The sequence below is a fragment of the Eschscholzia californica genome, unplaced genomic scaffold (genome assembly GCF_041429995.1).
Source record: "Eschscholzia californica isolate CP2 unplaced genomic scaffold, dmEscCali1.0.p SCAF_2, whole genome shotgun sequence".
Classification (NCBI taxonomy): Eukaryota; Viridiplantae; Streptophyta; class Magnoliopsida; order Ranunculales; family Papaveraceae; genus Eschscholzia; species Eschscholzia californica.
In genome coordinates, this window is record NW_028238309.1 from 63,190,140 (window position 1) to 63,217,770 (window position 27,631).

The 27,631-nt window shown below is 35.2% G+C and overlaps 2 protein-coding genes and 1 long non-coding RNA gene across 5 annotated transcripts; 1 reads left to right on the forward strand and 2 right to left on the reverse strand.

Annotated features, from left to right (window-relative positions):
• On the reverse strand, window positions 1–7,392 carry LOC147560141 (putative serine/threonine-protein kinase At1g54610). Of its 2 annotated transcripts, none has more exons than XM_086662209.1 (8): window positions 6,235–7,392; window positions 5,120–5,404; window positions 4,240–4,557; window positions 3,613–3,840; window positions 2,336–2,436; window positions 1,631–1,745; window positions 978–1,448; window positions 1–545 (listed from the first exon to the last, which is right to left on the reverse strand). In XM_086662209.1, the coding sequence occupies exons 1-8, from the start codon at window positions 6,646–6,648 to the stop codon at window positions 324–326; spliced, it is 2,154 nt and encodes a 717-aa protein (XP_086518335.1). In that variant the 5' UTR covers window positions 6,649–7,392; the 3' UTR covers window positions 1–323. The 2 variants fall into 2 exon arrangements, with proteins under 2 accessions (XP_086518335.1, XP_086518336.1); XM_086662210.1 differs by having other exon boundaries at window positions 1–542; window positions 6,235–7,373.
• An 11,357-nt stretch (window positions 7,393–18,749) lies between these two features.
• Window positions 18,750–19,388, reverse strand: LOC147560142 (uncharacterized). Its single transcript, XR_015233683.1, has 3 exons — window positions 19,112–19,388; window positions 18,985–19,027; window positions 18,750–18,850 (listed from the first exon to the last, which is right to left on the reverse strand). It is a non-coding gene; the product is annotated as an uncharacterized LOC147560142 (long non-coding RNA).
• Window positions 19,389–21,527: 2,139 nt separating this feature from the next.
• LOC147560143 (putative hexosyltransferase MUCI70) lies at window positions 21,528–27,255 on the forward strand. 2 transcript variants are annotated; one of them, XM_086662211.1, is made up of 11 exons: window positions 21,528–21,801; window positions 22,127–22,171; window positions 22,333–22,711; window positions 23,785–24,072; window positions 24,220–24,433; window positions 24,522–24,631; window positions 24,736–24,935; window positions 25,277–25,380; window positions 25,708–25,895; window positions 25,984–26,183; window positions 26,859–27,255. In XM_086662211.1, the coding sequence occupies exons 3-11, from the start codon at window positions 22,450–22,452 to the stop codon at window positions 27,081–27,083; spliced, it is 1,791 nt and encodes a 596-aa protein (XP_086518337.1). In that variant the 5' UTR covers window positions 21,528–21,801; window positions 22,127–22,171; window positions 22,333–22,449; the 3' UTR covers window positions 27,084–27,255. The 2 variants fall into 2 exon arrangements, with proteins under 2 accessions (XP_086518337.1, XP_086518338.1); XM_086662212.1 differs by lacking the exon at window positions 22,127–22,171 and having other exon boundaries at window positions 21,601–21,801.
• The last annotated feature ends 376 nt before the right edge of the window (window positions 27,256–27,631 follow it).

A 27,631-nucleotide genomic window follows, 5' to 3' on the forward strand; every position in this document is an offset into this window, starting at 1 on the left:
TGCAAGTAAAATTTTTTTACTTAGATTGCTTACCTCTTTAATAACATGAGTTGCTACAACAAGATCCAACCATGATTCTTGATCTGAGTTGCAGAACTGAAGAGAATCATTATCCAGTAAGCTCCTCTAATGGAGTCGCCCACCACCACCACAACATTTTCTAGCCCTCTTACATCAACGCCTATACATAAAAACAAGACTTTCCTTACAATGAGCTAAAATCTCACCCGATTTGCCGACTTGACACTTTCTTTTGTACGTACTCTTTATATCTCGATATGTCCATGAAGAAGAGCTCTACTGGACCTTCCTCGTGGGCTTCTTTATACAATTCCACGGCTAGATGGGCGTATTGAATGAATAGGCATTTGGTTGCTTCTTTCACCATCTTGAACTCTTCTGACTCTTTCCTTGTCTATTCGTGCCCGTCGAACAACTTCTTGGACATGTCGGTCGTGATCCTTGAGCATCTGATCCATGTTACCTGTTGGAACAATTAAAGGGCCAGAATAATGGATCTTGTGGCCTCTTGACCCATAGCCCTGCTGAACATTAAAAAGAAGAAAAGACAGTTAGCAAGTAATAAGATATTAAACACATTAAGACACCGGGAGATGTTCCATTTTCTTATTAACCTAGATTTAGGTGGTATTTCAAAGTCAGATTTAAAATCGGACTCTGAGTACTGGGTTGCCTCGAATTACATTTCAGAATATTCTTGTGCGACTTGACTCGTCTAAATGGACTCAGGCTGAATTTGGATCCATTTAATCAGATAAAAAATAAGTCTAAACTAAGAGCCCTTGACTGAAATAATATCAAATCAATATTGTGACAAGTCAGACATTGAAGACTTAAATTCAGACAAGTTAGGTTAAGGCAAATCAGATTCAGAGAATCACACCACCCTGGTTTTAAGTAAAATTGGATGAGAAGGAAATGTAGTACTTTCTTTATCATCTATCCCGGACACTTACCAGAACTTGGTCCTTGTTGTTTGTTCCTCCGCCTTTTTGATGAGAACCTGATACACCCTGATCAGGATGTCTGTAATAATCCTGTTTTTTGGAATCAGAAATGTCGTTGAATGATCCCGGAAACCTAACCAGTTTTTTAGCATCCACTTGTGAAGAATTAGATTTTTCTCGACGATCATCAGATAACAAATTTCTAGCTGCAACTAAACTAGACAAGGTCGACAAATCAGCTCCGGTTGAAACCTTTGGAGCATCATCAGGGATTTTCGCAGCCTTTGCCCATGCTGCACGGTGAATCAATGGTCCTGAATGTGAAGCTCTCCTAGGAACATTCCCTTGGGGTTCTTTACTTTGTTCTTGAAGGGCTTGTGATTGTCTAGGTGGGTCAATAGGAAAGCCCGAAGCAACTTCTTCTGGGTGGGAGTTGAATACCTCACTTCGGCTCTTAGAGCTGGAGTGACTTTGTCTTCTCTGATGAGTACAAGAAAAAAACAATTAGTAAAATTATGTTATGAACATCACAACAAATTTGAACAACTACAAGTAAAGGATCATGTTCAATTGTATCTTAGGAGTTAGGACTACGAAAAAAAAAACCCAAAGATAGAAATCAGATAGCTCACTTGTTTAAAAGTATAAAGACAGTAACTTACCTGCATTGAGACAACTAACTCTGCATTGGCGTCAGGTACGGGAAGTGCCCTTGAGTCCCTTGATCCTTTCTTTTCAGGATCAGGCCTCTGTCCCTTGCTTCCAGCTGCTGCTTGCCTGTTAGTATCAATTATCTAATCGATATCAATATGATCTTCATAGTCATAGAGGTTCTAACTTCTAAGCTATGAATAAGAATGAAAATCATGCCATATTAGTATAGAATATAGAAAAGACGCAAGGAGGTAGTCCTTGCAAAGTAACAAAATGAAGAAAGCAGAATGTTGAATCTAGGTCAGAGAATTAAGTCATTGTAGATTTTAAACTTTAAAGCAATCACATGGAAAGGCAATTCTTGTTTCTACTTTTACGGCATAACAAAACAATGATGCAAAACTAATACAAAATTACTAGCTAGAAGACTTAAATATGTACAGAAACGTTGCATTTGATTCCTTATTGGTATTCTTTGTATAAAACTTTTTTTAGTCAGAATCTTATTAGTTTAGAACGTCGTATGCCACTATGCCGTCAGAATCAGACAATATTGAAAGCTAGGCTGATGTAAATGCGTCAACAGAAGCTTCAGCGAAGATTTGATCTCTAAAACAAAGAAAACTAGTATTCTCCAATTCATAGACAAACTCCCTATATTAGAATAACTTTAACAAAACATATAATCATCGAATGAAGAGTAACATGTGCACCTTCTTGATTCTTCATCCCTTACTTTCGCATCAAACTCTTTGCAAGGAGGATACTTTGGCAGGCTTGAAGGATCACAAGGAAGTGGTTTTGTTGTAAAGAACTGTGAAAATAAAACTATTAGAACAAAACCGGGAAAAAATTGCTTCCTCTGAAATATATCAGAATTGAACAAGCAGCAGGAGAAAAACAGGAAGCCGTGCTGAATAACAAATAGCCATATAAGGACAGCAAAAACATATTTAATTGCCTACAGAAAATAGTAACGATGACGATCAAAATAATTCGAACAAAAGGGTTAGTCAGATAATGCTTACGATAACTAGAAATCTCCAATAAGCATATATTCGTTTTCTTGAAACTTAATAAGCTTATACTTGTTGACTTTCTATATACAGACCAAAGTCGCCATATCTTATAGATTATTGCAAGCTTACTGCTCAAGTATATTTTCAAACATATTATCTGTTTCTGCCTGTGAGCTAAATACACGATAGAGATGTTGACTAGAACTGCTGCTTTTGGAAAAGATTCCACCTAGTCCACCAAACGTAACTTTGTTTAATCCTTGGGAGGTGAATGCCATGTGATAAACTGTTTAGACATTCAGTCATTTTTAATAACCAACACAACAGTTCCTAGAAACGGTTGCTCTCACTTTCCATCTCAGTCATAATTGGACAGGATATCCACCCTGTCAAACAATATATCTTTGTTAACTAGCCCAAGAATAGTATTTGGCATACTTCCAGATAATGAGTTCTAAAACACAATCTCCTTAACTTGAAAAAAGCAGAGAATGAGATTCTATGATAGTATAATGTGAGAAACCTTTTCAAAAAGAATAAATTTGCAAAACTTTTTCAACTGTTCTTCAATTTGGCTTCTTTCGAAATTGCATACAGAAGTACCACATATATTCCACTAGATCTATAGCCAACGATTATTCCCACTCAACAAGAGCTCCATTTGACTTTGTCTACACCTTGCTTGATAGAACCTTAATACTCTATGTGGAAATCATATTTCATTCCTTGTTTTTCATACTTTTTACTGAAATACTTCCAATTTTTTCTTTTCTGCTTTTAATCTTTCAAATTTGTTCATTTTCTCATAACTTTCCACGTCAGAAACCGTGGAGTACCATTAAATTCAAATCTAAAATCTCAGAAGGGAAAGAAGAGAACGTAAGACGGTCACATTGCTAATATATTAATAACTTCCGACCGAGATTAGATAAACGTGAATATATAGTTTCCCTCGAAGAATCAGTTCATACCTCACTCTTGAGAGCAGAAATTGCACTTCCACGATCCGCTGGATCTACTGCAAGCAGTGTTTCCATGAGACCTAGTGCTGCAGCAGGAAAGTCTTTGAATGTCTCTGCAACACATCGTCTATAAGGTTGTTGTGGTTTGAAAATGGTCGCATGTGGCAACTTTGACTTCTTCCAATAATCCTCAGATGGTGAACCACAAAGCTTGAAGATCTTGTGTAGCTGTTCCACCTAGAGAGGCAAGGACACAAACTTAGAAACGGTGTTGATGGCAAAAGGAAATACACAAAGGAAGTCAATGTCAACAGTGGTTTATGACAAGCTTGTTAATGGATATTCGAGAATCCAAAATTATATGCAAACTCATATTTGTTTAGTAGAACATTATCTGAGATTTTCAAATATTGGTTCAAGTTCGAATTTTGTCATTAGATACAGTTCTTACTGAATTCAGATAAGCAGTATTTGATCGGATAATTAACAAAAACCCAACTACTATTTTATGTTAAATATCTTATATATATATAATATATAAAATAATTAAAGCTTAAATTAGTACCTTAATTCCATAACACAAGAAACACAGGCACATAAAAGGAAAAAAAAAATTGCCATGCACAAACAAGGTACCTCTGTTCTCCCAGGCATGATAGGTTTGCCAGCATATAGTTCTGCAAGTATGCATCCAGCACTCCATATATCCACAGCTATTCCATAATGTGTAGCTCCAAGTAAAAGCTCAGGTGGACGATACCAGAGAGTCACAACACGACTTGTTAGTGGTTGATTTTGATGAGGATCATAAAAACTTGCCAAACCAAAGTCTGCAATCTTTAAAATGCCACTGTTGTCTATTAGAAGATTAGAACCCTTTATATCACGATGAAGAACCCCGCGGCTATGACAATGATGAAGTCCACGAAGCAATTGTTGCATATAACATTTAACCTGACAAACCAAACTAAAACCTTAAAGCCATGACTGAATGTGAGAGAAATGCGGACATAACCGGCACACTTTATGGCCTACAAATTCTATTATCAAGTAGTAGGGTAGTGATTGTTTTTTCTAAAAGTAAAATCTGAAATGGCTTCATTTTGGATGTTAAACGTCGAGGATTTGTATTCGTTTATTGTAACGCCCCAAGCCTTAGCAGTTGCCGATATTGTCCCCGCTTTAACCACCTCACACAGGTACGGGGTTTTGTCCTTGGCGAAGAGCCGTCCTCGGCAACTGCTAAGGCTTGGGGCGTTACATTTATGGATCTACTTGAATTAGGTCTTTAACCAAATGGCCATCTCAGATGCATAAGCCTTTACCAACAAAATTTTTTTGAACTTGAAAGAAATACTTGTTTTAAGATCTGATTCTATTAAAGATATATAAAAAAGTGCATCAACCCATGTAGAATATGCAAATACGCATAAAAATAATCTTTCAGATTCAAATTTCTTAATAAAAAAAAAAAAGAAGAAGAAGAATTACCACTAAGCTGCTTCATATTGATTACCTGTGATTCTGTAAACTTGAGGCCTGGAAAAGAAGCAAGTCCAGCAAGATCGTGTTCCATATACTCAAAAACAAGGTATAAGCTACAAGACATTCGAGATGTTACTAGACCTTCAAGTTTTATAATATTTGGGTGATCAAGTCTACGCAAAATATGAATTTCTCTTGCCATAAAACGAACGCTTTCAGGCTCCAGGTTATCAAAGCGCACTTTCTTCAATGCAACAATTTTCCCATTCTCAAGATCACGTGCCCTGTAAACGTTACTATAGGTTCCTTGCCCGATCTGCAAAATTGATACTTCATTAGAAGGAAAGAGAAAAGATCCTTCAACTAGAGAATAAAACTAATAAGAGAAAATCTAATATACGAAACCAATCTATATTCACCTATGCAAAGAGCAAAAGATATTAAAAAAACAACCGGATACTCATTCCCCATTTTTGGAAATTTCACCTACTACCATGAGAGCTTTAAGTAAGAAAAAGTAATGTAGAATCAAACAAGAACTGATATTTTTATTAGGAAACATCAACATGATTCCTCTGATTCAATATCAACAAAAATTGCTCAAAATGCTTCTCGTAGATGCGCTTTACCTGCAGAAATATTTCACTGCTTTGCCATCAACAAGTGCAATGTGAGCCACTCCCAAAGTTTCATATACGAGCTTGTGTTTCATTAATGAGTTTTCGAATTGTACATGTGAAAACATAAATTGTTTTCCTTTTCAAATTACAAACCTTGGAATTTGGTTCAATCAGCGAGGGTAGTTGAACTTTGACCGATTAAAAGTGGAAAGAACTTATGACTTAATATATGACTCAAAGACTCTTCGACAACTAGAGAAACGAGTTGGTACAAAAATTCTTAGAAAGTTATTATAAGGCTATAAGCTCTTAACACAAAGTAGAATGTTACTTGACTTGAGTTCCGAAATTGAAATCACAATAATTCGATACAAAGAGCTTACAGAGAGAGAAAGAGAGAGAGATGAAACCACATACCTACCCACACACTAAAGATCAAATATTTGCTCAAATTTTCAACAATCAAAATGGTAAAAAAAGAAGACCAAGTCAATAGGAAAATCAAAAGAAGAGGGGAGAAAAGTACTTTGTCCATTTTCTCAAAAGAATCAGCACGACGTGGTACCCATCCTCTAACAGCTTCTCCAGCCACAGCCACCAACCACGGTGGCCAACCCACCGCAACTTGTTCCCCTTCTATAGCTTTAGGAATACTTCCGGCAGCCGGATGACTGAGAGATATAAACTCAGTTCTAGTATCTTTCTTCCTCTCAAAATTCTCTGTATTTGCCCTAGTTGAAACGCTTACTTGCTTATCAAACACAATAACCCTTCCATTTCCATCTCTACTATTTGGTCTTTCTCTAGTTCTAATAATGGCTTCTTCTTCTCTTCTTGTAGCTGGAACAACTCTTGGTACTCTCAAATCAGATGTTACTGATGATTTACTTTCTTTACTATCATCTTCAACAGCACTAGGTTTACAACAAACAGAACCCATAATTTCCCCCCAAATAAAAAAAAAATCTATAAAAATTGAACAATCTTTCACCAATTTTAACCAAAACTTACAAAACCCATCTTTGTAAAACCTAAATCAATAGCAAAATTCAATCTTTAGAAGTGGAATTTACAAGGAATAGAAAGAGAAAGAAAGAGGAATTTGTATGATTAATGTACAAAATGAGGTGAAGAAAAACATTAAAGTCGTGGAATAAGAACAAAATGAAACCCTAAAAGAGAGAAAATGGATCTAGGGCATAAATAAATAAATGAACAATAAAGAAAGAAATGTCTTTCGATATTCTCTCTCTCTTACTTTGTTTTTCTCTCTCTCTCTCTCTAAAAACTCTCTATAACCGCTGTATTACTCAATTTTTATAAGTACGTACTATAATCAAATCCGGGTTTGCTTAAACGCAGCCACCATTATCAAGTTAGTCAAGGAAGATGAAGAAGAAGAAAAATACTAATAAAAATACAGACAGACAGGTGGAAGTGATTTCCTTCACGACATTCTCTCTCTCTCTCTTTCTCTCTCTAGAAAAAACACACTCTCTCTCTTTCTCTCTCTCTCTTTCTCTCTCTCTCTAGATGTATTGTTTATGAAGTTTAGGATTTAACAGTTTCATCTGGGTTAAATATCTCCTTTAAGATCTGACCGTTGGATGATCATCTAAGTTGATAATTTGCTTCATCAATATTCTTATTCCTCTCTCTCTCTCTTCATAAATTCAGTTAGGTTAGGTAAATGAGACTAAAAATGTTTTCTTTTAATTTAAAAAATTATTGTAAACTTACAAGCTTTAATTCTAAGGGTGCTTCTAAAGGCACCTGACCAAACAGCTGTTAGCATCCATCTCTGTTGGCACCACGCCCAACCGCTCTATTCTCTGTTGGCACCACTCAAGTATGTAGGCACCGTCTATTATCTGTTGACCCTAACCCCCCTCCATCCATCTCTCACAAAATCCATCCAAAATTGGGGATTTTAAACTTTCTCTCTCTAAGCTCACCCAAAACCGAATTTTACCCTCATCAAATCGCTCATAATCTCACTAATCTCCCTCAAATTTTGCTGAGAATAAGTCATTCGACTCTCTAACTCTTAGAATCAATAATCATTTGGTGGAGACGAAGTTGAAATCAAGCTACAATTACTCCTTCAAGGTTGGTTCAAAAACCCTAACTTTTATAATTTTTTTGAATAAATTTGTTGTTTGATTGATTGGGGATGTTAATAGTGTGTTGTAACATGTTTAGAATGTTGTATTCTTCAATTTCGAACATATTTAGAGCATTTTTTGTGAATGTTTGATGCCCATGTGTACTGCCCTAGGTTTATGAACGTTCTGGAACGACTCGGACGGACTGGTCCAGTCCGTCCGTGTCTTCCTAGTCACGGATCAGCTAATCCGTGACTTAGTACAAAGAAACGGACTCCCTTTTGAGTCCGTGACGGACTGGGTAATCCGTTCCGGACTTAAAGGGTCCGGATTACCTGATCCGGGACCTTAGTTTTTTTTTTTTTTTTTTTTTTTTTTTTTTAATCTTTCATATTTTTCTTTCTTTATTTTTCTCATCATTTTTCCTTCATTATTTGAATGACCTTTTTTGTAGCGATACGTGCCTATTTTGAATGACCTTTTTTGTAGCGATACGTCTAATTTTTCCTTCATTAATTTAGAGTAGGAAAACATATTTTGATTATTTATTGTTTGTGCATCACATACGCGTATTATTCAAAAGTTATTATGGCACCACGTAAGCAACGACGAACGCAAGGAGATGAGAACGAAACAGAGCCTCCTATTTCGACAGCAGAAACAGAAGTAGGGGGGTCATCTTCATTTTCAGACCCGTACTCTGGAGGTCCGATAGATCGTTCGCTTCTACCTTGTTTCAAGAATCATGTTGCTTATACGATTTGGAACAAACCGGTAAGCAAATATTATTTTCTAATTTTAGTAGTTATGATAAAATTTTGTTAATCATCAATCTAAAACAATATCTTTTTTATTTTCAGGAGAGGCCGGTGCTGAAGTTACACAACCATGCGTCTGCCGTAGTTGTGGGTACTGCTTTGAAGAAGACGAATGGGTGGGACCTCGAAACTGAGTGTCAAAGTGTTCGAGAGAGAGTCCGGAACACGGGATTGGCCCACATCGCCAAATATTCATACACCAAGCTAGATCGTGTTCTAATCTCGGCATTTACAGAGCGGTGGTACGAGGACACAAATACTTTCCACATGCCGTTCGGGGAGATGACGATCACGTTAGAGGATGTGTATCGCATATGTGGTCTTCCAATTGAAGGTAAACCCGTTGTTCTGTCTAAGACGGATGATGAAGATTTGAACGATGACGATGACGATGACGATGACGATGACGATGATACAAAAGATCCAGATGCATTACTAGTCTCTCGTTATTTACAATTAGATTACGAAGGTGTAAAACTGCACTTAGGTAAATCTAAGTCTGTGGAGCTCAAGTGGTTGAGGGAGCAATGCAGTGGGTCGAAAGAGGATGACCCCGAACATGTCAAAGATGCTGTTGCACGGGCATACCTCTTGCATCTTTTTGGTTGTACTCTTTTTGCTGATAAGAGTGCAACTAAGGTTCCTTTTCTCTATCTACGTTATCTGAAGAACTTAGATGATATTTCGAGTTACTCGTGGGGAACAGCGGCGCTTGCCTATCTTTATCGGCAGATTGGTTTTGCTTCGAGGGGAGGAAATCAATTGGCTGGTTATCTTACTTTATTTCAGGTAATTTCATATTTATTTTTGTCTCTCAATTATTTCTTTATTATTTTAGAGTAGCGAATAATAAATGTGTATTTAACATTCCATTTGTAGGCGTGGATCGATGAACACTTCAAACTTGGGGTGTCTGTTCCCAACCCAAAATATGATCCTACATCTAACGTGCCCCGGATGTATAAATGGGAGGAACACGTCTTGAAAGGCAACAAGGCATGTGCTCTAGGAAGCACTCGTGAGCAATTGGACGGTCTGACCGAGAGAGATGTATGTATTTTATTTATTAATTTTTCCTGTGTTCTATAATACCTGACGTATGCTATAGGAATCACTCGTTAAACGTCTGTATCATGTAGGTCATTTGGGACCCATATCGTCCCTTATCGTCTGATGATGCACTACCACTTCCTGAATACTCTTTTTACACTGGTTGCATCGCGGTTAACGATATTGCCGAGCCCTATCACCCTGATAGGGTGTTAAGGCAACTTGGGTTGGTTCAAGTCATCCCTAAAGAACCGATTCGACCAAAAAAGGTGTCGAAGGATGGAGATTCTAAAAACTTTGGTAATGTGGCTTCTTATTGGGGGCGTTGGGAAGATCACCTACTAAACATGAGTGATAGACCGAAGGAGGTATCTTTGGCTCCGTGGGAGGCAAGCGCTCAGTATAACCATTGGTTCAAGAGAGTATCTCACCCGTTTGTACAAAACCCAGCTTTGTACAAATCCAATAGACCAGAACAGTACATAGGTTCGGTATCGTACTACGTGAGTATTCGATTTATCATTCTTTTGTTTTGTTACTTTTGAATTTGTAGCTATAATTTGTTACCTAATTTGTTATTAATCCATTGTTGTTTTTTTAGAGAGATGGAATTGATCGTGCCATTGTAGCGATTCAAGCGTCTGACGTTTCGTTAGGGCTTGAAATCCTAACTAATGCGAGGGCTTGAAATTCTTCCATTCATTTTCACAAATAAAATGGAGTATAATTTTTTTGTAGTACAACAAATTTATGACAATTATAAACTAATTTTTAGGTTTAATTGGGATGACATGACAGTAGAGTTTTACTTATATACAGTATAAGATATCTCATTAGTTTCTCAACAAAAAAAAAAAAAAAAGATATCTCATTAGTTCTTGACTATTAGTTGAATGATTTCTTTAGCTTTCTTTTTTTTAAAACATAAAGAATTCTTTAGCTTACATAATAAAAAATCGTGAAAAAAAAAAACTATATTTTTGATTTGATGGTTATTTTATACTATGATTTTTTAAGGATATTTCGATATAATTTGATCTTCATTTTGTTATTTTAATGACAATTTGAACATTTGGTATGAAATCACACAATTTTTGAGACATTTTGCTTTAAAGTCACGTCTCTTTTATTCTATTATTAAACAAAAAGTAATTTTTGTTAACATTGGAAAGCACTTTTTGCTTGTTAAGTTCGAATAAGAAACTTTCAACAAAAAAAAAGTCCAAGTCAGAAACATATGCGGTACATTGTTTCATATTAAGAGAGCATAACTATGCTCAATCAATATGATAATTAGTTCGATACTCAAACGTGCCTTAAACATAATGGGTAAAATCTTATGAACCTTCTGTTTATATTTTTTCGAAAAAAACTCTTTAAAAGCTTTTACTTTCTTTTGTGTGTTCCTTTATCCCAAGTTTTCACTTTTGTCATGGAAAAGAAATCTTTCTCGTTGCCTGAGTGGGTTCGATCTCATGAAAATTGACATTCGCTTGAGAAAAGAACATGGAAGAGAAACTTATTTCTGAACCTTTTGTGTATATTTAACTTTCCATTGGAAGTTAGGAAAAATAGAAAGAGGATGAGAGAGAGAGATTAAAAGAGGAAGGCTTTTTTTTCGAAAAAAGAATAAATCTGCAAAAATTTTAAATTAAGAGCATTTCCAATGCAACAAAACTCAAGAAAATCTCTAATTGTCCTATGTGTCAAGTTCCAATTGAGATCCTCATTTTTAGAGCATATCCAATCGAATGAAAGACTCGATTTTCACTATTTAAATGTCACCTTGGATTTTAGAGTTTTTTCTTTAAAAAAAGTTCTCCAATGCAAAACTCAATTGAGATCTTAAGATGATGTGGAAGCATTTAATTTTAAGATGTCTCAATTACAAACTCTATTTTCGATATCTCTTTGAGAGTCTTAAGTATCCTAGTTTTCAAATTTAATTTTAAGACAAATTGAAAGTCTTTCTTTCTAAACTACTGTTTTTTCTATCAAGTGTATGTGTGACATGTGTAACTATTATAGTTTTTTTAGTGTTGCACTGAAGAAAGACTTGAATTAAAGCATCTCCAATGCAGCACTCAATCTTAGAAATTCTGAGTGTCACGTGAGATTATTAGAACTTTTTTCTAAAAATCTTCTCCAATGCAAAACTTAACTAAAATCTCAACGATGACACGGTGGTGGTTGAATAGAGATATCTCAAGAAGACACTCTACTTCTAGAGTCTCCTCTTGAGATATCTCTAAGTGCCACCTCGGTATTATTGAATATTTGAAATTTTAAAAATACTTAAATAATAAAACCGTCTCAATTATAATACCCAACTGCTTAATAGAATCTAATTCAAGGCCATCTTCATCCGGTCATCCCATTCTTCTCCAATGTTTCATTCAACCTCGAAATAATTAAATAAGTGTTGAAGAATACAAGAAAGAAAGAGAAATAACACTCCTACTAAATTTGAAGCCTAAAACAGAGAAGAACCAGACCAATATAAGAAGCTGCTTTATTCATTTATGGCTTCCACACGATCATCTAGCTACCCAACCCCAGGGTTAGATCTCAAACAATATCACGCAGAAAAGAGTTTTGGGTACATAAGATGATATTAAATTGGTAGTAACAGAAACCAAAACTACTCTTCAGCAAAAAGAATCTTAGCTACCTCTCCTTCATGTTTTTATCATTTCCAAAATAAAACAATAAAACCTAGAATGTTGCATTGGAGATCAACAAGAAAAATCATGTTCAATCTTCATCTCCACGTTTTTTTAATTTTTAATTTGTGTAGTTTGTAAATCAGATAAAGAAATTCCACATTAGTAAATATATAGGATTTAGACAGTTGCATTGGAGAAGTCTTTGAAATTGAAGATCTCTGTATGGCCAAATAGGAAAGAGAAACTTCAGAGATCTTCACTTGAAACTTGACACTTAGGATATTTAGAGTTTTTTTTAGTTTTGTATTGGAGATGCTCTTGGAAACACTGAATATAACAATATAGGGAAGAGAATCTCAATTGAGACTTGACACATAAACTAATTAGAGTTTTTTTAGTTTTGCATTGGAGATGCTCTTAGATAGTGAAAATAGAGATATCTTTATTTAACTACTCCTACATTATCTTAGATTTCAAACTAGGTGTTGCATTGGAAAGTATTCAAAAAAAAAATCTAAAAATCTTGTGTAGCACTCAACGTTCTTAAGATTGGGTGAGATGCTCTAACCCCGTTCAAAGCACCATGGACGATTTGAAATGTCTGAGAAAACACGTTAGACAATTTGGATATCCAAAAAGATGAGTTGGTCACGACGTCACGTATAGGTGTCCCATTAATTAAGTTTGGGTTATTTCCCTAATGACCCCCAACTTTGTGACCAGCTTCTCGCCTGGCCCCCTACTTTACGAGAAATACCCATATGACCCCCTTTCATTATAACACCGTCACTCTCTCTCCTCCATCATGTTTTCTCTTTCTGCCAACTCACGCCACATCATCTGTTACGCCACCTCATCACCTTCTCCGGCAGAGGTCGCCGACCGACCTTCAAATATTAAAAAAAAATAAAAATTATTTTTAATTTTCTCTCTCCTCTCTCTCTTTCTAAAACTCCGGCGAAGGGGTTTCTCTTCGCCGGAGTTTTAGAGAGAGAGGATGAGGGAAAAAAAAATTCTAGAGAGAGAGGAGAGAGAAAATTTAAAAAAAATAATTTTTTTTTTAATATTTGAAGGTCGCTGACCGGCGACCTCTGCCGGAGAAGGTGATGAGGTGGCGTAACAGATGATGTGGCGTGAGTTGGCAGAGAGAGAAAACATGATGGAGGAGAGAGAGAGTGACGGTGTTATAACGGAAGGGGGCCATATGGGTATTTCTCGTAAAGTAGGGGCCAGGCGGGAAGCTGGTCACAAAGTTGGGAGCCATCAGAGAAATAACCCATTAAGTTTAGGTTGTTTATATATAGGAGATTGACTCTGGTCAACTTCATTTGACCCAATAAGTGCTTGATCATCATCCTTCAACAAAAAAAAATCTGTAAGCATCATGATTTTTCTTCACCTAGCTCTTATATTCTTCATTTACCTTTCACTTCATCATCGTCTTCACCTTCACCTCTATCACTTCCGATCACCACCACTATTTTTCTCCGTCCTCTTCTCTCTTAGACGTTTTCTTATCTCTCCATCTCACTTGTCCAAGAGAAGAAAGACTGAGGAGAGAGACGGAGAGAGTCAAGTTTTGCCCCATGGGGAGTCAAAAGGAATTTGGTGCAAATCTTTGGGAGTGCAATAGAATTGGCCCGATAGCACCTTCATAGGCGCCTTAAGAATGACCCTGTTATAGTGGTGGAACGTTATTCGAGGAGCATCCAAGAGTGACTGAGTGAGTGACAAAGAAGTACTCTGCGTTTTAAAATAAGCACTGCAATACTGAAAAAGCTTCTTCATTAGTTGGAAGTGTAGGACCAGCTTTAATTAGGGCTTACATTCGAGTATGTCCAGCACTCCAGCTCCCCAACCTTCTCATATCAAGCAATCAATCCCATCTCTGTTGATTGATGAGGACATTTGTCTACAACAATTTTGGCTTTTATTCAGAGGGTGTAGTATAATATCTTCAATCAATTATACTAACAAATTAGGTTTTTTTTTTTAAACAACAAAAACAAATTAGTTAACTATTTTACTTTCATAGTAATTTTTTTCATAAATATTATTTTCTTAGAATTTCAGGACATAGTGTAAAATTAAATTATTTTCACAGAGTTGTAGTTTGAATGCAATTAAATATCTTCTAAACCAAGAAACACCTTCTTTCTTCGAGTAGTTTGATGGTCTCTAAGAAACTTCACCCGTCTCATGTTTCTGGACTAGATAGTTTAGTGATTCTCTTACAAGAATAATCCAAGTTTAGTTCAAACTTAACCACAAACACCATTTTATATAACCTAAAGTTATGATAATTTCATAATAAAGGCTTAAATGACCTCTAAGCGTATTAATTTATTCGATACTTAGTATGAAATGACTCAATCTCAATCATTAACGAAACGATACAACGTGGTTCGAGTCTATTTTCTATACTATATTAATTTTAGTGGTTCCTTTGATATATAATTATATTTTAGGCATTGGTAGAGATTAATGATAATCAAAGGAATAATGGAAAGATAATTGGGTTTAATTTTTTTTTAAGATTCTTCACAAGAAGCATCTAATTATTTATGCTTCTTATTGTATACTAATATAAAGGGCTCACAAGTCACAAATAAATACATTTTATTTTAATAGCCAGACAGAGTCTCTAATTATCAACTATCAAGCAAGCCACTAAGATTGTCATCACAAGTTCCCTAGTAAATTAGTGGTTCGACTGGTCATTAAACGGTGAACTCAAAATATTTAATTTTTTTTTCAACTTGAGTGTTGTTGTTAAAAAAAATACTTGAATGAACGAACAATAAGAGCATGAAGAAGTTAGGAGTTGCATCCTCGGACACATTTTTTTTATTAGGTCATTTGAAACTAGTAGAGATTATCTTTATGTACATTCACATAACCGAGATGAAGCTCGTCGGTTGTGTTTGTTGTTTCGTTGTTTGTGATCTTATAGAGGACTATTCTCCTTTTAACGAAGAAACTTCAAACTTTTTGTACAAACTAGTAAGTTCAACAAAAAAAAATAGTAAGTTGTTTGATCTTTACACTTATGGTGTGTTTGGATGGCGGAATCATGAATCCGCGGATTCATGAGTCCTTGGAATTTATGATTCCACGGATTCATGAATCCTAGTAATATTTTTTGGCTTGTTTGGCAACTAAGAATCCTATGATTTATTATTATTTGAGTATTTTTAAAAGTCTTTAGAAAAAATATGATTTTTGAAAAAAATAATGATTTTGAAAATAAATAATGATTTTGTAGAAGGAAATATTTTTTTGTTGATTTTAAGTTTGAAACTTAGGTTCATTAATCCAAAATCCTAGCAAATCCTAGGGGGTAAGGTGGGATTTTGGTCCAATACAATTTTTGGAATTAAGAATCCTTAGGATTCAAGAGTCCTAGGATTCTTGGTAGCCAAACAGACCAAGGATTCATGATTCCTACTAAATCCCACTTTTGATAGGAATCCTACTTAGGAATCCTGCAACCAAACACACCATTAATTTTTTTTTGGTGAACCAAATCTTTACACTTCATAGTAATTCACTTATTAAGAGCATGCCAATAATGGCAAATAAGTGCAAAACACCAAAATTTTAAGTTGGAATTTGTCTTTTGGCACTCAATTCAATTAGTGTTAGGAAATGCCCAAATTAAATTCTTTTATAAATCAAAAGATCACTATAAGTAACACGACCATCTTCTACTTTTTTTTTTGTTATAAGAGCTCGGCTTTAGTATTGGATGTTATAAATCAAAAGATCACTATAAGTAACGGAATCAAAATCCTACACGAGAAATATCATGCCTATTTTCTAATTCCAAAAAGAGCTCGGCTTTAGTATTGGATGTTATAAGAGGAGAAACTTCCCTCACTTTTTTTTTCTCAATTTGTTTGATAACTTTTTTTTTCTCTTTATTTTATTTTCTTGTTGAAAAATTTTCGTTGTACTTTCTCGTGGCATTACCATCTTCTACTTTTTTTTGTTAGACCATAACTGTTTTACCTTTTTAGGATTTCTAACTGATATAAAATAACAATATCGTACGTCTTATGATGTCGTGCTTGACCTTGGACAGACTGAGTCGGTCGAGTCGGCAGAACACCATTGTAATTATGGATTAGTTTAAGATTGAAACTCTAATTCAAGTTATCAATGGAGTGTATTACAAAGAAATGTTTGGAATGAAAGGGTGAAAGTGGAACTCTTGCGTGTTAGCCAAGTTTTTAAATTTTGTCAATGGTTCATCATATGCCCTAAAGTTGACTTACAACGAGTTTTTTTTTTGTTGAAATTCTTATAATGAGTTAAGAGGTATGATGAGTTGAGGTCTAAGATAAGTGGTATTCTAGTTCATGGCTATATGTGTATTAGTGCATGAACAATAATAATGCATTAAGATATAATTACAACACATTAAATTGGTTCACAATAAGTTCTAAGCCGGACATAGTTTTAGACTGATACATCAAATAAATTTGTCTTCTTCCATTCTTTTTGACAAGCTTTCAACACTTCGATTATCCATTAGAAGTATTTTTTTTAATTTGTTCATCATTCTCATTTTCAGCAAGAGAGATTGAATAGAGAAAAAATTGGGCATATAAAATCATCTGATTAAGATTTATTTGTAACTAGATATAACCCGTGCCTTCGGCACGATAAAATTTGAATACGAAAAAATTAATGTTGAAAAAGAAAGAAACGTGAAACAATTTTGTTAAAGAACCCCGGAAGATAATAATAAACTCACATTTTCAACATGTAAATTTGTCGTAATTATTACACTTGGTGCAAATTGTAAATTCAAATTATCATCATAAAAAAAACGAAATCCAATTTGGCGAGTCTGCTGGAATTATTCATATAAGAGAATTAACAAGTCTTATACCAGAACCACAAGGATAAACATCATCTAAAAACCTCATATACAGTTTAGTCGATCGAATGCTTAAAAATTTAATTATGTCCAATCTCAAGCGCCCCAACATTAGAAACTCACATTGCAAATTAATTAAGTAAAAAACTAAATTAAATAGATTTAGGACAACAATGCTGGAGTAATTTCATGTGATCTAACAAAATGACAACTAAAGAATATTATAAAAGATGAGAATTTTAATTCCTAAAAACTAATAGGCAACACTCAAACCTATCAACAATCAGAAAAGTAGCAAATTACGAAAGAAAATCACATATAGTATCAGTGACAATAACGACTTCCTGGATAATTTGGTGTTCACTTCCACCATCACATGTAGGAAGAATCCTTAAACTCTTGATAGTAATGGGTATGAACCTGAATTACTAAGCTTCTGGATGCAAAGTCCCATTTACAAGTATATGCAGTAAAGAGCATAATCTTGAGATTCTTGACAAATATATTTGCATTCCTAACAACATGAAGTTACTGATATGCGTGCCATATTTAAAATTCATTATTTGAGAACTTAATAAGACGGAGGTGGAACCCCCACGGGCAGACAGAGGAGACATTTGCCCACACATCTAATTCAAATCAATAGTATATGCAGTAAAGACTAAAGAGAAAATCTTGACAACTAATTTTGAGTTATATAGTTGCACTCTTAACAACATGAAGTTACTTTTATCGTGCCGTGTTTCAAATTCATTGTTTGAGAACTCAATAAGACGGAGGTGGAACCCCCATGGGCGACAGATGAGACATTTTCGCACACACTAATTCAAAATCAATCGTCAATTCATATGCATGCTTCATGCCTCTACTATTTCTGGTCATGCTTCTAAACACATGGCTTTTCAAATTCTTGAAGCGGAATGCGTGCGGAAAAAGCACAAAGACACAAGGTAAAGAAAGAGATGGAAATAAAAATATTTGTATGTAATGCTACCTATGTTTATAAGTCGGGTGAAGCCAAAGATGATGTTATTGTGAAGTCAAGTCCTCAAATTCATTGAAGTCATTCTCTTCCAGACACAAATGTGCCAAGGAGGTAGTCTAAAACCAATTCCTTCAGTACAAATAATTAACTTATAATAAAACAAATACAACCTCGACAACACTTCTTGAGCCAATGCAATCTCCATTGGTTATTTTTACACATTTTTGTACTCAACAACATAGACGTCTCATTACATCACTGTCAATCTATACACGTCTTGAACGGAGTTTCGTTTAATTTTGGTTGTGTATAACAACTTGCAGGGGCAGACTTGTTCTCAGTATCGAAAGGTTCTAATACACTACTCAAACCAAAGACTCAAGATATTTCAAATGCAAAATCCGAGATTATTTTATGGTTAGTTTTGAGCTTATGAAACAAAGAAAGTGAGAAAATGATATACCTGAATAAAAATACACCTAATAAGTACACGATCCTCAGTGTCAGAAACCGAACAAATAACCTGCAAAATGTTTTGAACTTATAAAACAAAGAAAGTGAGAAATGATATACCTGAATGAAAATACACCTAATAAGTACATGATCCTCAGTGTCACAAACCGAACAAATAACCTGCAAAATGGATTTGAGTATCTAATTTACCAACCCAGTTAGAATCTTAACCAATAAGATAATATAAACATTAAAACAAGAGGCAAAATATGAAAGAAATAAGAGTTTTTGGGGTTGGGTGCCAATTTACTTACATGAAATTCATAGGCTGAAAGGAACCAATGATTGAACCTGCAACTGCATCAAGTTGAGAAATATCCCGAAGAGTTTGAGATTATCAAAATAGTAAAAACACAATCAAACTAACACCTTAATGCATACATAAGTTGAAGACCTCAATGGATACATCTAATCAACGACTTTGTTTCTTCTAAAGAGAGATTTAAGGAATTGCAAGAGAGCGTGATAGAGACTCGAATTTGTAACTGAAATTGGACTGTTGATGAGGATTGAATTTTTTTTAAAGGATGAGATGGGTTGAGGAATTTGTAACTGAAATCTTTATCAATTGAAAATTTAAGATGAAGGGGGAGATATAAGAAAGAAACGCATGATTAATGAGGAAAGGGATCCAATGAATGGGGATGGACGTGCTAAATGGATTTGATTAATGAGGGAAATGATGACTAAAGCTAGAATATAGATGATTTAGAGTGGGTTTAGAGGTGTTGTTGACTGAAGGGTCTTTTAGTGGAAGGGTCTTTTAGTGAAAGGGCCGTTTGGATTAGTCATGTTGAAGGACATGTCAATGAATTAATGAGATGTATATAGAATTTAATGACCCTCATTTGAGCTGAAATGAAACATACGTCCAAAATGTATCACTATTAGGTAGGTAACAAACAACTTAAAGATTGTTTTATTCGGTGGGTGAACAAATATCGTTTTTTTGTGGTAGGTAATTGATATAATGTCTAAGATTTGACGAAAAAGACAACGGACGGCAGGATTTGTCTTTCGGCTTGTCCCAGTCAGCAAAAAACTTTGCGTTTTATATAATAGATTTCTCTCTAAAACCGTAACAATACACGTATGTAAATTAATTTTTCGTTTGACAAATTCGTCCGTCCATTTTTCTATATTACAAAAGATAATGGTTATGAATATATGATGAAATTAAGGCTCCAAGATGTTGACTCGGGAGCCACGTAGACGTATGACAGTCTTTCTCTTTGAATCTAGGCATTTCAAAGGACCCCAAATTGAATATGATTCTCTTCCCACAGGCGCTACCACTCAAACTTCTCAATCTTTAATTTTATCGCCCCGTCTCTCTATTTCTCTCTTCCGCAAAACCTCTTCATTTATTCCTCATATTTGTTTCTCTTTTTCTCTCAGCTGAACCGCCAAACCCCTTCCTCCCTAATTCTTCTTGGAGTTCTCTCATTAATTTTGCCTCCGTTTAAGACCCTTCGTCTTAATATTCTCCTGGTCGAAATTTAATCTCTCAAATTTTCTTTAGGTATGAACTCTAACATAAGTTTACGGGTAACTTTTGGTTAGTTATTCATGGATTTTTCTATTTCTTAGATTTTTTTCTTTTTAAATGGTGTACTACTTTATAATGCGTAAAGTTTTCAACTGAAGAGTTTGTGTCGGAGGCACGAGTTATGTCTAGTAGTATTACATATACACTATGTAGTCGGTCTCAATTTCATCCCGGACGAAGGCCGAGACCGAATCAAGCCGAGAAACTCGATCGAGACAACATGTACAATATTTTCCAGCACCAAACTCCCATTATTAGATACCTGCAGGACTCCCCAACTTTGTCTAGTAGAGTCGCATTCTTCTTCCATTTTGAACGTTGAATCTTCTTATGTTCTTCACTTCTTCTTAATTCTAAATCTTATTTTATATTACTTTTTCTAATTTTATAAACCTTTTGAATTCCTAATCTATTAAAACTTTCATAGTTTGTATAAGCCGAAAGACTTAAAATATACTATTGTTAATCATCTTAGATTGATTGGGAATACAATAGGTAGTTAAGAAGGTAACTCGTAGTTAGTATGCAATTACGATTGAAAGTTTAAAAAAAAATCCAAAAATTTTAAAGTTGTTATTCGGTTGAGTCAAGTAAGTTTGTCCCAGTCTCAGTCTAGATCGACTGAGATAGACGAGCTAGAGACTCCGTCAAACCCTAACTCATTGTTTCGACCGAGTCTTGTTTCAGGAGAAGCCCCAGACTGTATAGAGACACGAGATTCCCGACCATCTCCATCGAGACAGACTACATAGCATATACAATGTTTAGAAGACTCTCTTCGGATCTCTCCCGAGACACGAGATTCTCGACCATCTCGGTCGAGACAGACTATATATCATATACAACTTCTAGGAGACTCTTTCGACGTATAATTTCACAAAATTTTGTTTCTGTTGAATGAAACAATTATGTTCTTTTTAGGATATATTTTTATTAACACATTATATTTTTATTAACACATTATAAACTATCCTACTATCTAAATGTTTGTTCATAATAATACATTATTCTCTTTTTTTTTTTTTGATGAAAGAATAATACATTATTCTCTTACACGCTATTTTCTCGATACATCATGTAAAAAGACAAAGGGAGCAAAAATATCATTTCCACCATTTTTGACCTTCAGTCTATTTTCCCTGGAGCCACAATCTTTCGTCATTTTCTAACTATATGATATATGATATATCTATAATCAGAACTTTTTTCTGTTGTTGAAATATCTATAATCCAAAACTTTGTAAAAAAGAAAATATTAATGAAGGTGTAAAAATAAATTAAAGGTGTAAGAATAAAAACAATAAAAAGAGAGACCATAAAAACTGTAAATAGTGTAAGAATTTCCCACGCAAGAGCCACAAACAACAAGTGCAGATCCCAAATCTTAAAAAACAAGTCTTGATCCACATTTGCTCAAATTCCCCCCCCACCCTCCCTCAAAGTAACCCTAGATTTCTTCGCTCATCCTCTATAATTCCATCTCCCTCTTTCTCCCCATGCTTGCAAATTGAACCTACTGGTGGTAACATCTAATGCTCTCTCTCTCTCTAGATTTGTGAATTTTTCTCTATCTCATCTAGGATTTGAGAAATTTTTTGATTTTCTAAACTTGATCTAACAGTTTGATATTGTATTAAGTCCAAAGGCCTTAGTAGATTATGATTCGTTTCTTTTTCTGTTTAATCCTTCGTCTGAAACTTCAAATCTCTGGCTAATTGTTCGTTTTTAGTAGGATTGAGGAGAATGTGCTTGATTTAGGAACCTTTTTTCATTAGGTTTTGAGGGGAGGATCGAAAATTTCTATTCTTTTCTTATTTTTGTCATGGGTTTGTTGTTTTGAATTGCAGGTTTTTTTTTCATATTGAAGTTCATCGTGGAGTGTCAATTTTAAGGTATTAATTTGTTGTTAGAGTAGAAAAGATTGATCTGAGGCTTGATTTTGATTTGTTTTACTGTCATGAATCAGATATTTGAGAGATTGATATTTGGATTAAGTGAAGTTAATAAGTGTGTTATTTTTGGGCTGAATTTGGAAACTCTATTTGATCTTCAGGTTATTATTTGTTTCGCCCAATTTATTAGTCTGGAAAGGATTGCTAGGGTTTGTTAATGAGAGGGTATTTTGAGGGAGAAAGGAGATGAAAGAGAAACCTGTGGGCTGGAGGGGACAATGACTGGAGGGTCATTGGGTTTACGCACAGCAAGCTATGGGTCATTGCAGCAACAACTGCAAAATGGTGTTCTCTTACCAATTCAAACAACGTCCCTTATTGGTCGAAAACCTTCGAAGATGCTCCTGTCTACTTCTCGAGAAAAGGAAAAGTTTCTTAGTCGGATTTGCAAGTTCGCCAGTCGAAGGAGAGCTGGAATGCTATTAGTCGTTGTTGTCTCTGTTCTGGTTTTCATGTCGATTTTGTCAACCATTTCTAAAGGTTTGTTTAACTAATTTGCTTGCACTCTTTCGCTCTTGTTTGCTATTTTATGGTCCTTAGAATAATAAACTGGACTATGTTATTACAGCCAGTCCTATGGGTAATTTATATAGTTTCTCAATTCTCAATGTTGGTTTTTAGGTTTATTAGTAAGTGTGCATCTATAGCAATGTATCTTGCCTAATTCGTTCACCATTTATCTAAGCTTTGTTCTGATATTGGGGTTATATTGAGAATGATTCATGTTCTGCCAGCATTAAGCCTTCTGTCAACTCATTGACTCAAACACATCGATCACACATCTGCACGTTCAAATGCTAGCAACACATCCTTTTCCCTAAATATGTTAAAATCAAACTGGTTCTGATTCAGAGCATAATTTGACTTGGAATTTGGGAGTCGAGAGATTTTGCAACATCCTATAATAGTAGAATTACCTCAATTCTTTGATATTATCTCATCTAACAATAGTTGGAAGCACTTAACGGGAAAATATACACAAGGAAAATGGGCTTATCAACTGTTGTGTAATATAGGTTAGTGATATCTGTTTCTAGTTAAACATGTAGCATCAAATAGTTTCACTGTATCATTAATTAGATAATTTTTGAATTCTGATATTTAGTAGTATTACACTACTAGTAGTACTTAATGTCTAAACTTGTATTCGCGGTTCATTTGATTAGCAGTAATAAACATTACATTAGCAGTAACTAGTGTAAGATTGAGATTTTCTTCTAAATAACACCAAGAAGGAAGAAACAAATCCGTCGCTTTGTTTTTAAAAAACTTGTAGCTGCAGAAGTTAGCTTCAACCATCTTTGGAGTCCCTGATAGTTTTTCCATTTTGTCCCTCCATATCTTCTTTGCATATCCTTCGCAGTAACTCTGAGTCCACTGGTTGGGATAGCTGTCCTCATGGAGTCCGCATAGTTTAAAATATTTGATCTTGATTAGTTTAAACGAAATACTCTCTCTCTCTCTCTCTCTCTCTCTCTCTCTCTCTCTCTCTCTCGCTCTCTCTTAGTCATTCGCCATAGCTGATATCCTGTCTGCTGCACCTTGTTTTTCAGATGAAGACACAACAACAGAAGCTTATTCCCAGTCCATGTTTGCTCTACATTTATTAAACACTGTTCCCAATATCAGCACATCTTCAAGTTATCCCGAACTGATTGATGGAGAGCAAGATAAGAAGGACAATAATTCTTTTGTACAAAATACTGTTCAAATAAGTGGGGAGATTAAAACGCAGCTGCCTCCTCCAGTTCTAGTAAGGAAACCGTTTCCTTCAGAGCATCCATGTGATAAATTTGCCGTTCCATCTCCTCCAAGTGATAGAAAACGGACTGGTCCACGTGGTAAGTCTGAGTCATAAAGATCCAAGCATCTAGATTCTATTTAAGATATTATTGATTGCCGTCTCTCCGCGGAGACACTGCATGCAGAGATATTCATTAATATGGAGCTGATTGGCCTGCTGAATTTTTTGCCCTTTCCGTTTTCAGCATGTCCCGTCTGTTACCTTCCAGTTGAGCAGGCCATAGCTCGCATGCCAACCACCCCACTGGAATCTCCTGTGCTGAGGAACTTAACTTTTGTTCACGAGGAAAGTTTAGTTAGCAACGAGGAATTTGGAGGCTCTGATTTTGGTGGATACCCTTCTCTAAAGCAAAGGAATGATTCCTTTGACATAAAAGAGTCAATGAACGTGCACTGTGGGTATGATGATGCTATTTCAAATTTTCTCCGATTTCTTAGGAACTCATACGTCCCACAATTATGCTTGATGCAAGACTTGCTTTATCAGGTTTGTTAATGGAAGTGAAGCGGGTCGTCAGACAGGATTCGACATCGATGACGCTGACCTTATTGAGATGCGGCAATGCCATGGTGTTGTTGTTGCCTCCGCCATTTTTGGTATTCTGAACTGGATAACTTTTCTATGCTTTTTCCTTTTCAGTTTTAATCTGGCGTTCCTTTTTATATTTAATATTAACATGTATTTTTATATTGCTGACCAGGGAACTATGATATAATACAACAGCCGAAGAACATTGGTGAAGTTGCAAAGAAGAATGTTTGCTTTTTTATGTTTGTGGATGAAGAGACAGAAGCAAGTATTAGAAATTCTACTGCCCTAGATGACGGAATGAAGGTTGGGTTGTGGAGACTCGTTCTTGTCCGTAACCTTCCTTATTCTGATGCTAGACGTAATGGGAAGGCAAGCACATTGCTTGACTCTGGTCTTTATGTTCTTGATTATTTTTCGGTTCATGTTTTCTCATGTAAGAGTTGATGTGTGTATACGACTATATATATATATACATGCGTGTATTAGTAAATTTAGTATTATATGATTCAGTGCAACTGAGACACCACCTGCAAATAATTTAGATCCTCTTCCTTCAATGAAGCTCAATTAGGGTCACAATGTCCATCTTTGTAGTGTTTAGGATTTCATTTCTAGTAAAGCTCAATTAGTGTTCTGTGCCAAAGATTTCTTCGACTTAATAGTCTGTTAGATATTTTTCTTTTCGCTGAGCCAGGTTGTAATATCCACAGATTCCGAAGCTTCTGCTGCACAGACTCTTCCCAAACTGCAGATTCTCCCTATGGATTGATGGGAAGCTTGAACTTGTTAAGGACCCATATCAGATTCTTGAGAGGTGGTTTTTATCTTTCTTTTGTTTCTCTATAGTAATATGTCAAAATAATTGTTTTATAAAAGCTGTTCTGTATATTGTCTCTGTGATTATGTCTGGTTGATGCATGGTTTTCCATGCTAACTTGAAACATATTGTTATTTGTATTTGATGATTCACTCATGTAAAGTAGCTTTTTATTGGCGACGAGTTCCTAAAGGACCTCGATTCTCGAAGATCATTCCTCTCAAGTAGCCTCCCCACAATGGCACAATACAGATTTCTTTTTGGATTTAATTGTTATAAGCCTATAAAAGACAACATATTTATGATTATTTGATTGGTGTTCAGATTCTTGTGGAGAAAGAGTGCCACCTTCGCAATCTCCAGGCACTACAGACGTTTTGACGTGTTTGAGGAGGCTGAGGCTAATAAAGCAGCAGGAAAATATGAAAATGCCTCCATAGATTTCCAGATTGATTTTTACAAGAAAGAGGGTTTGACCCCTTATTCTGAAGCAAAGCTTCCAATAACAAGTGGTAAGCTCGTGATTGGTTTCTTAATTTATCCTATTTGGTTTCTTCCCGGTTCTCCATCTCAAGATGGCTTCTGTTTTTCTTTTCATAGATGTACCTGAAGGATGCGTAATCATAAGAGAGCACATTCCAATAACAAATCTCTTTACATGTCTTTGGTTCAATGAAGTGGACCGTTTTACTTCTAGAGATCAACTCAGCTTTTCCACCGTTAGGGACAAGATAATGTCCAAAGTTAATTGGAGCGTTGAAATGTTTATGGACTGTGAAAGACGCAATTTTGTGGTTCAGGTAAATTTCTTTGTTCATCAACTTATCTTAAGGGGGAGCAATACAAGTTTTCTTTATCTCGATTGTCAACAAGAGTGAAGGCTCACAACACTTGTGCTAGACTAGTCTGGGTTAGGCATCAGAGATGAGACTGCGATTTTCATAAATCTTCCTTTGACTTAATCTATTATCTAGGGATTTTGGACTCGATCAGGAAGGCGGCATGGAGGAAGTTTTTAACCAACAATATCTATTATAATAATAAGATATAAAACGTAAAAACACTCATTACCAACTAGTTTTTGAGTTTGATGTCACAAACTTAATATGTTATCAGACCTAAGCTCACGCATGATAGAAACACCACTTGTGGGGTGCGTGTAAGAATAGTTCCACATGGACCAAGAGAAGTCTTGTAACTATAATATCTAGGTCATTTCTGCTCATTGCCGATTGGTTTGAGTTTGGTGTCCACAAGCTTAATAGAGAAAACCCTAGACCTATCAGGTAGCATGAGGTTTTAACCACTAATACTTATTCAACATCATTATCATGAACCTGCTGCTCACAAAGACATTACTGAAAGGATAATTTTTTTGTGTTTCTGGTGTTTGACATTACCTGTCATTCCATTATTTCCTTTCTATCTTATTTCTTCTTGAATCTTATTGCAAAACCCTAATTTTCAATGTGCAGACATACCATAGGGATGTTTTAGAGCATATGCCGCCTCCGATTCCTCATCCTCCACCAGTTTCAAGTGAACAACGAAAGAAACTACCACGAGCAATTATCACAGATAGGTTTTTGAAAACCCCAATAAAGAAAACCCCACTGAAGCGCAGTAGAGAAAGAAGATCAGGTTCTAGACGACACCGAAAAGCTTCCGCCGGTAATAGGGATAATAACAATTTTATTTGAATACATTTTTAGTCTACTTGTTCTTTTTCTTTTCAATGTTTCAATATTATTCATTTACAGGAAGAAACATTTTAAGCGGATTAGTGATGTAGATCTGCTCTTCAAAATTTGAAGAATACTCTGATTTTGCTAAAATTGTTGATAATATATAATATTATATTTTTTTTTGTTCTTTGTGAATATTTCAATTCCAAATAAATATCAAGTGATATTTTCTCCTTGTCATCAACATTTGGCCTTAAAAGAAATTAAGTTTGTATGATATTTTTATAGATACATTAGACAAATTCTTAAACTACTTGCATCATCTTAAATGAGAAGATAAAATATAATTAACAAAAGAAAGAAAAAGTCCACATAAATGTGGCAAACGACATTGACAGTCAACTATAGTTAGTTGAAATTAAAACCATTTAGAGCATCTCCGATGCAAGACTCAATCTTAAAATCTTAAGTGTCACCTAGGACTTTAGAGTTTTTTTGAGAAAAAACATCTCCAATGCAAAACTCAATTGAGATCTTAAGATGATGTGGAAGCATTAAGTTTT

Bases quoted from the DNA above. Each gene is read 5' to 3' on its own strand.
- LOC147560141 (XM_086662209.1), bottom strand. From the start codon at position 6,648: ATGGGTTCTGTTTGTTGTAAACCTAGTGCTGTTGAAGATGATAGTAAA. The intron at 2,437-3,612 runs GTATGAACTGAT...TTATTTTCACAG, and splicing joins TTTCTGCTCTCAAGAGTGAG to TTCTTTACAACAAAACCACT. The intron at 1,449-1,630 runs GTAAGTTACTGT...TGTACTCATCAG, and splicing joins AGTTAGTTGTCTCAATGCAG to AGAAGACAAAGTCACTCCAG.
- LOC147560143 (XM_086662211.1), top strand. From the start codon at position 22,450: ATGACTGGAGGGTCATTGGGTTTACGCACAGCAAGCTATGGGTCATTG. The intron at 24,073-24,219 runs GTAAGTCTGAGT...TTCCGTTTTCAG, and splicing joins AAAACGGACTGGTCCACGTG to CATGTCCCGTCTGTTACCTT. The intron at 24,632-24,735 runs GTATTCTGAACT...ATTGCTGACCAG, and splicing joins TGTTGCCTCCGCCATTTTTG to GGAACTATGATATAATACAA.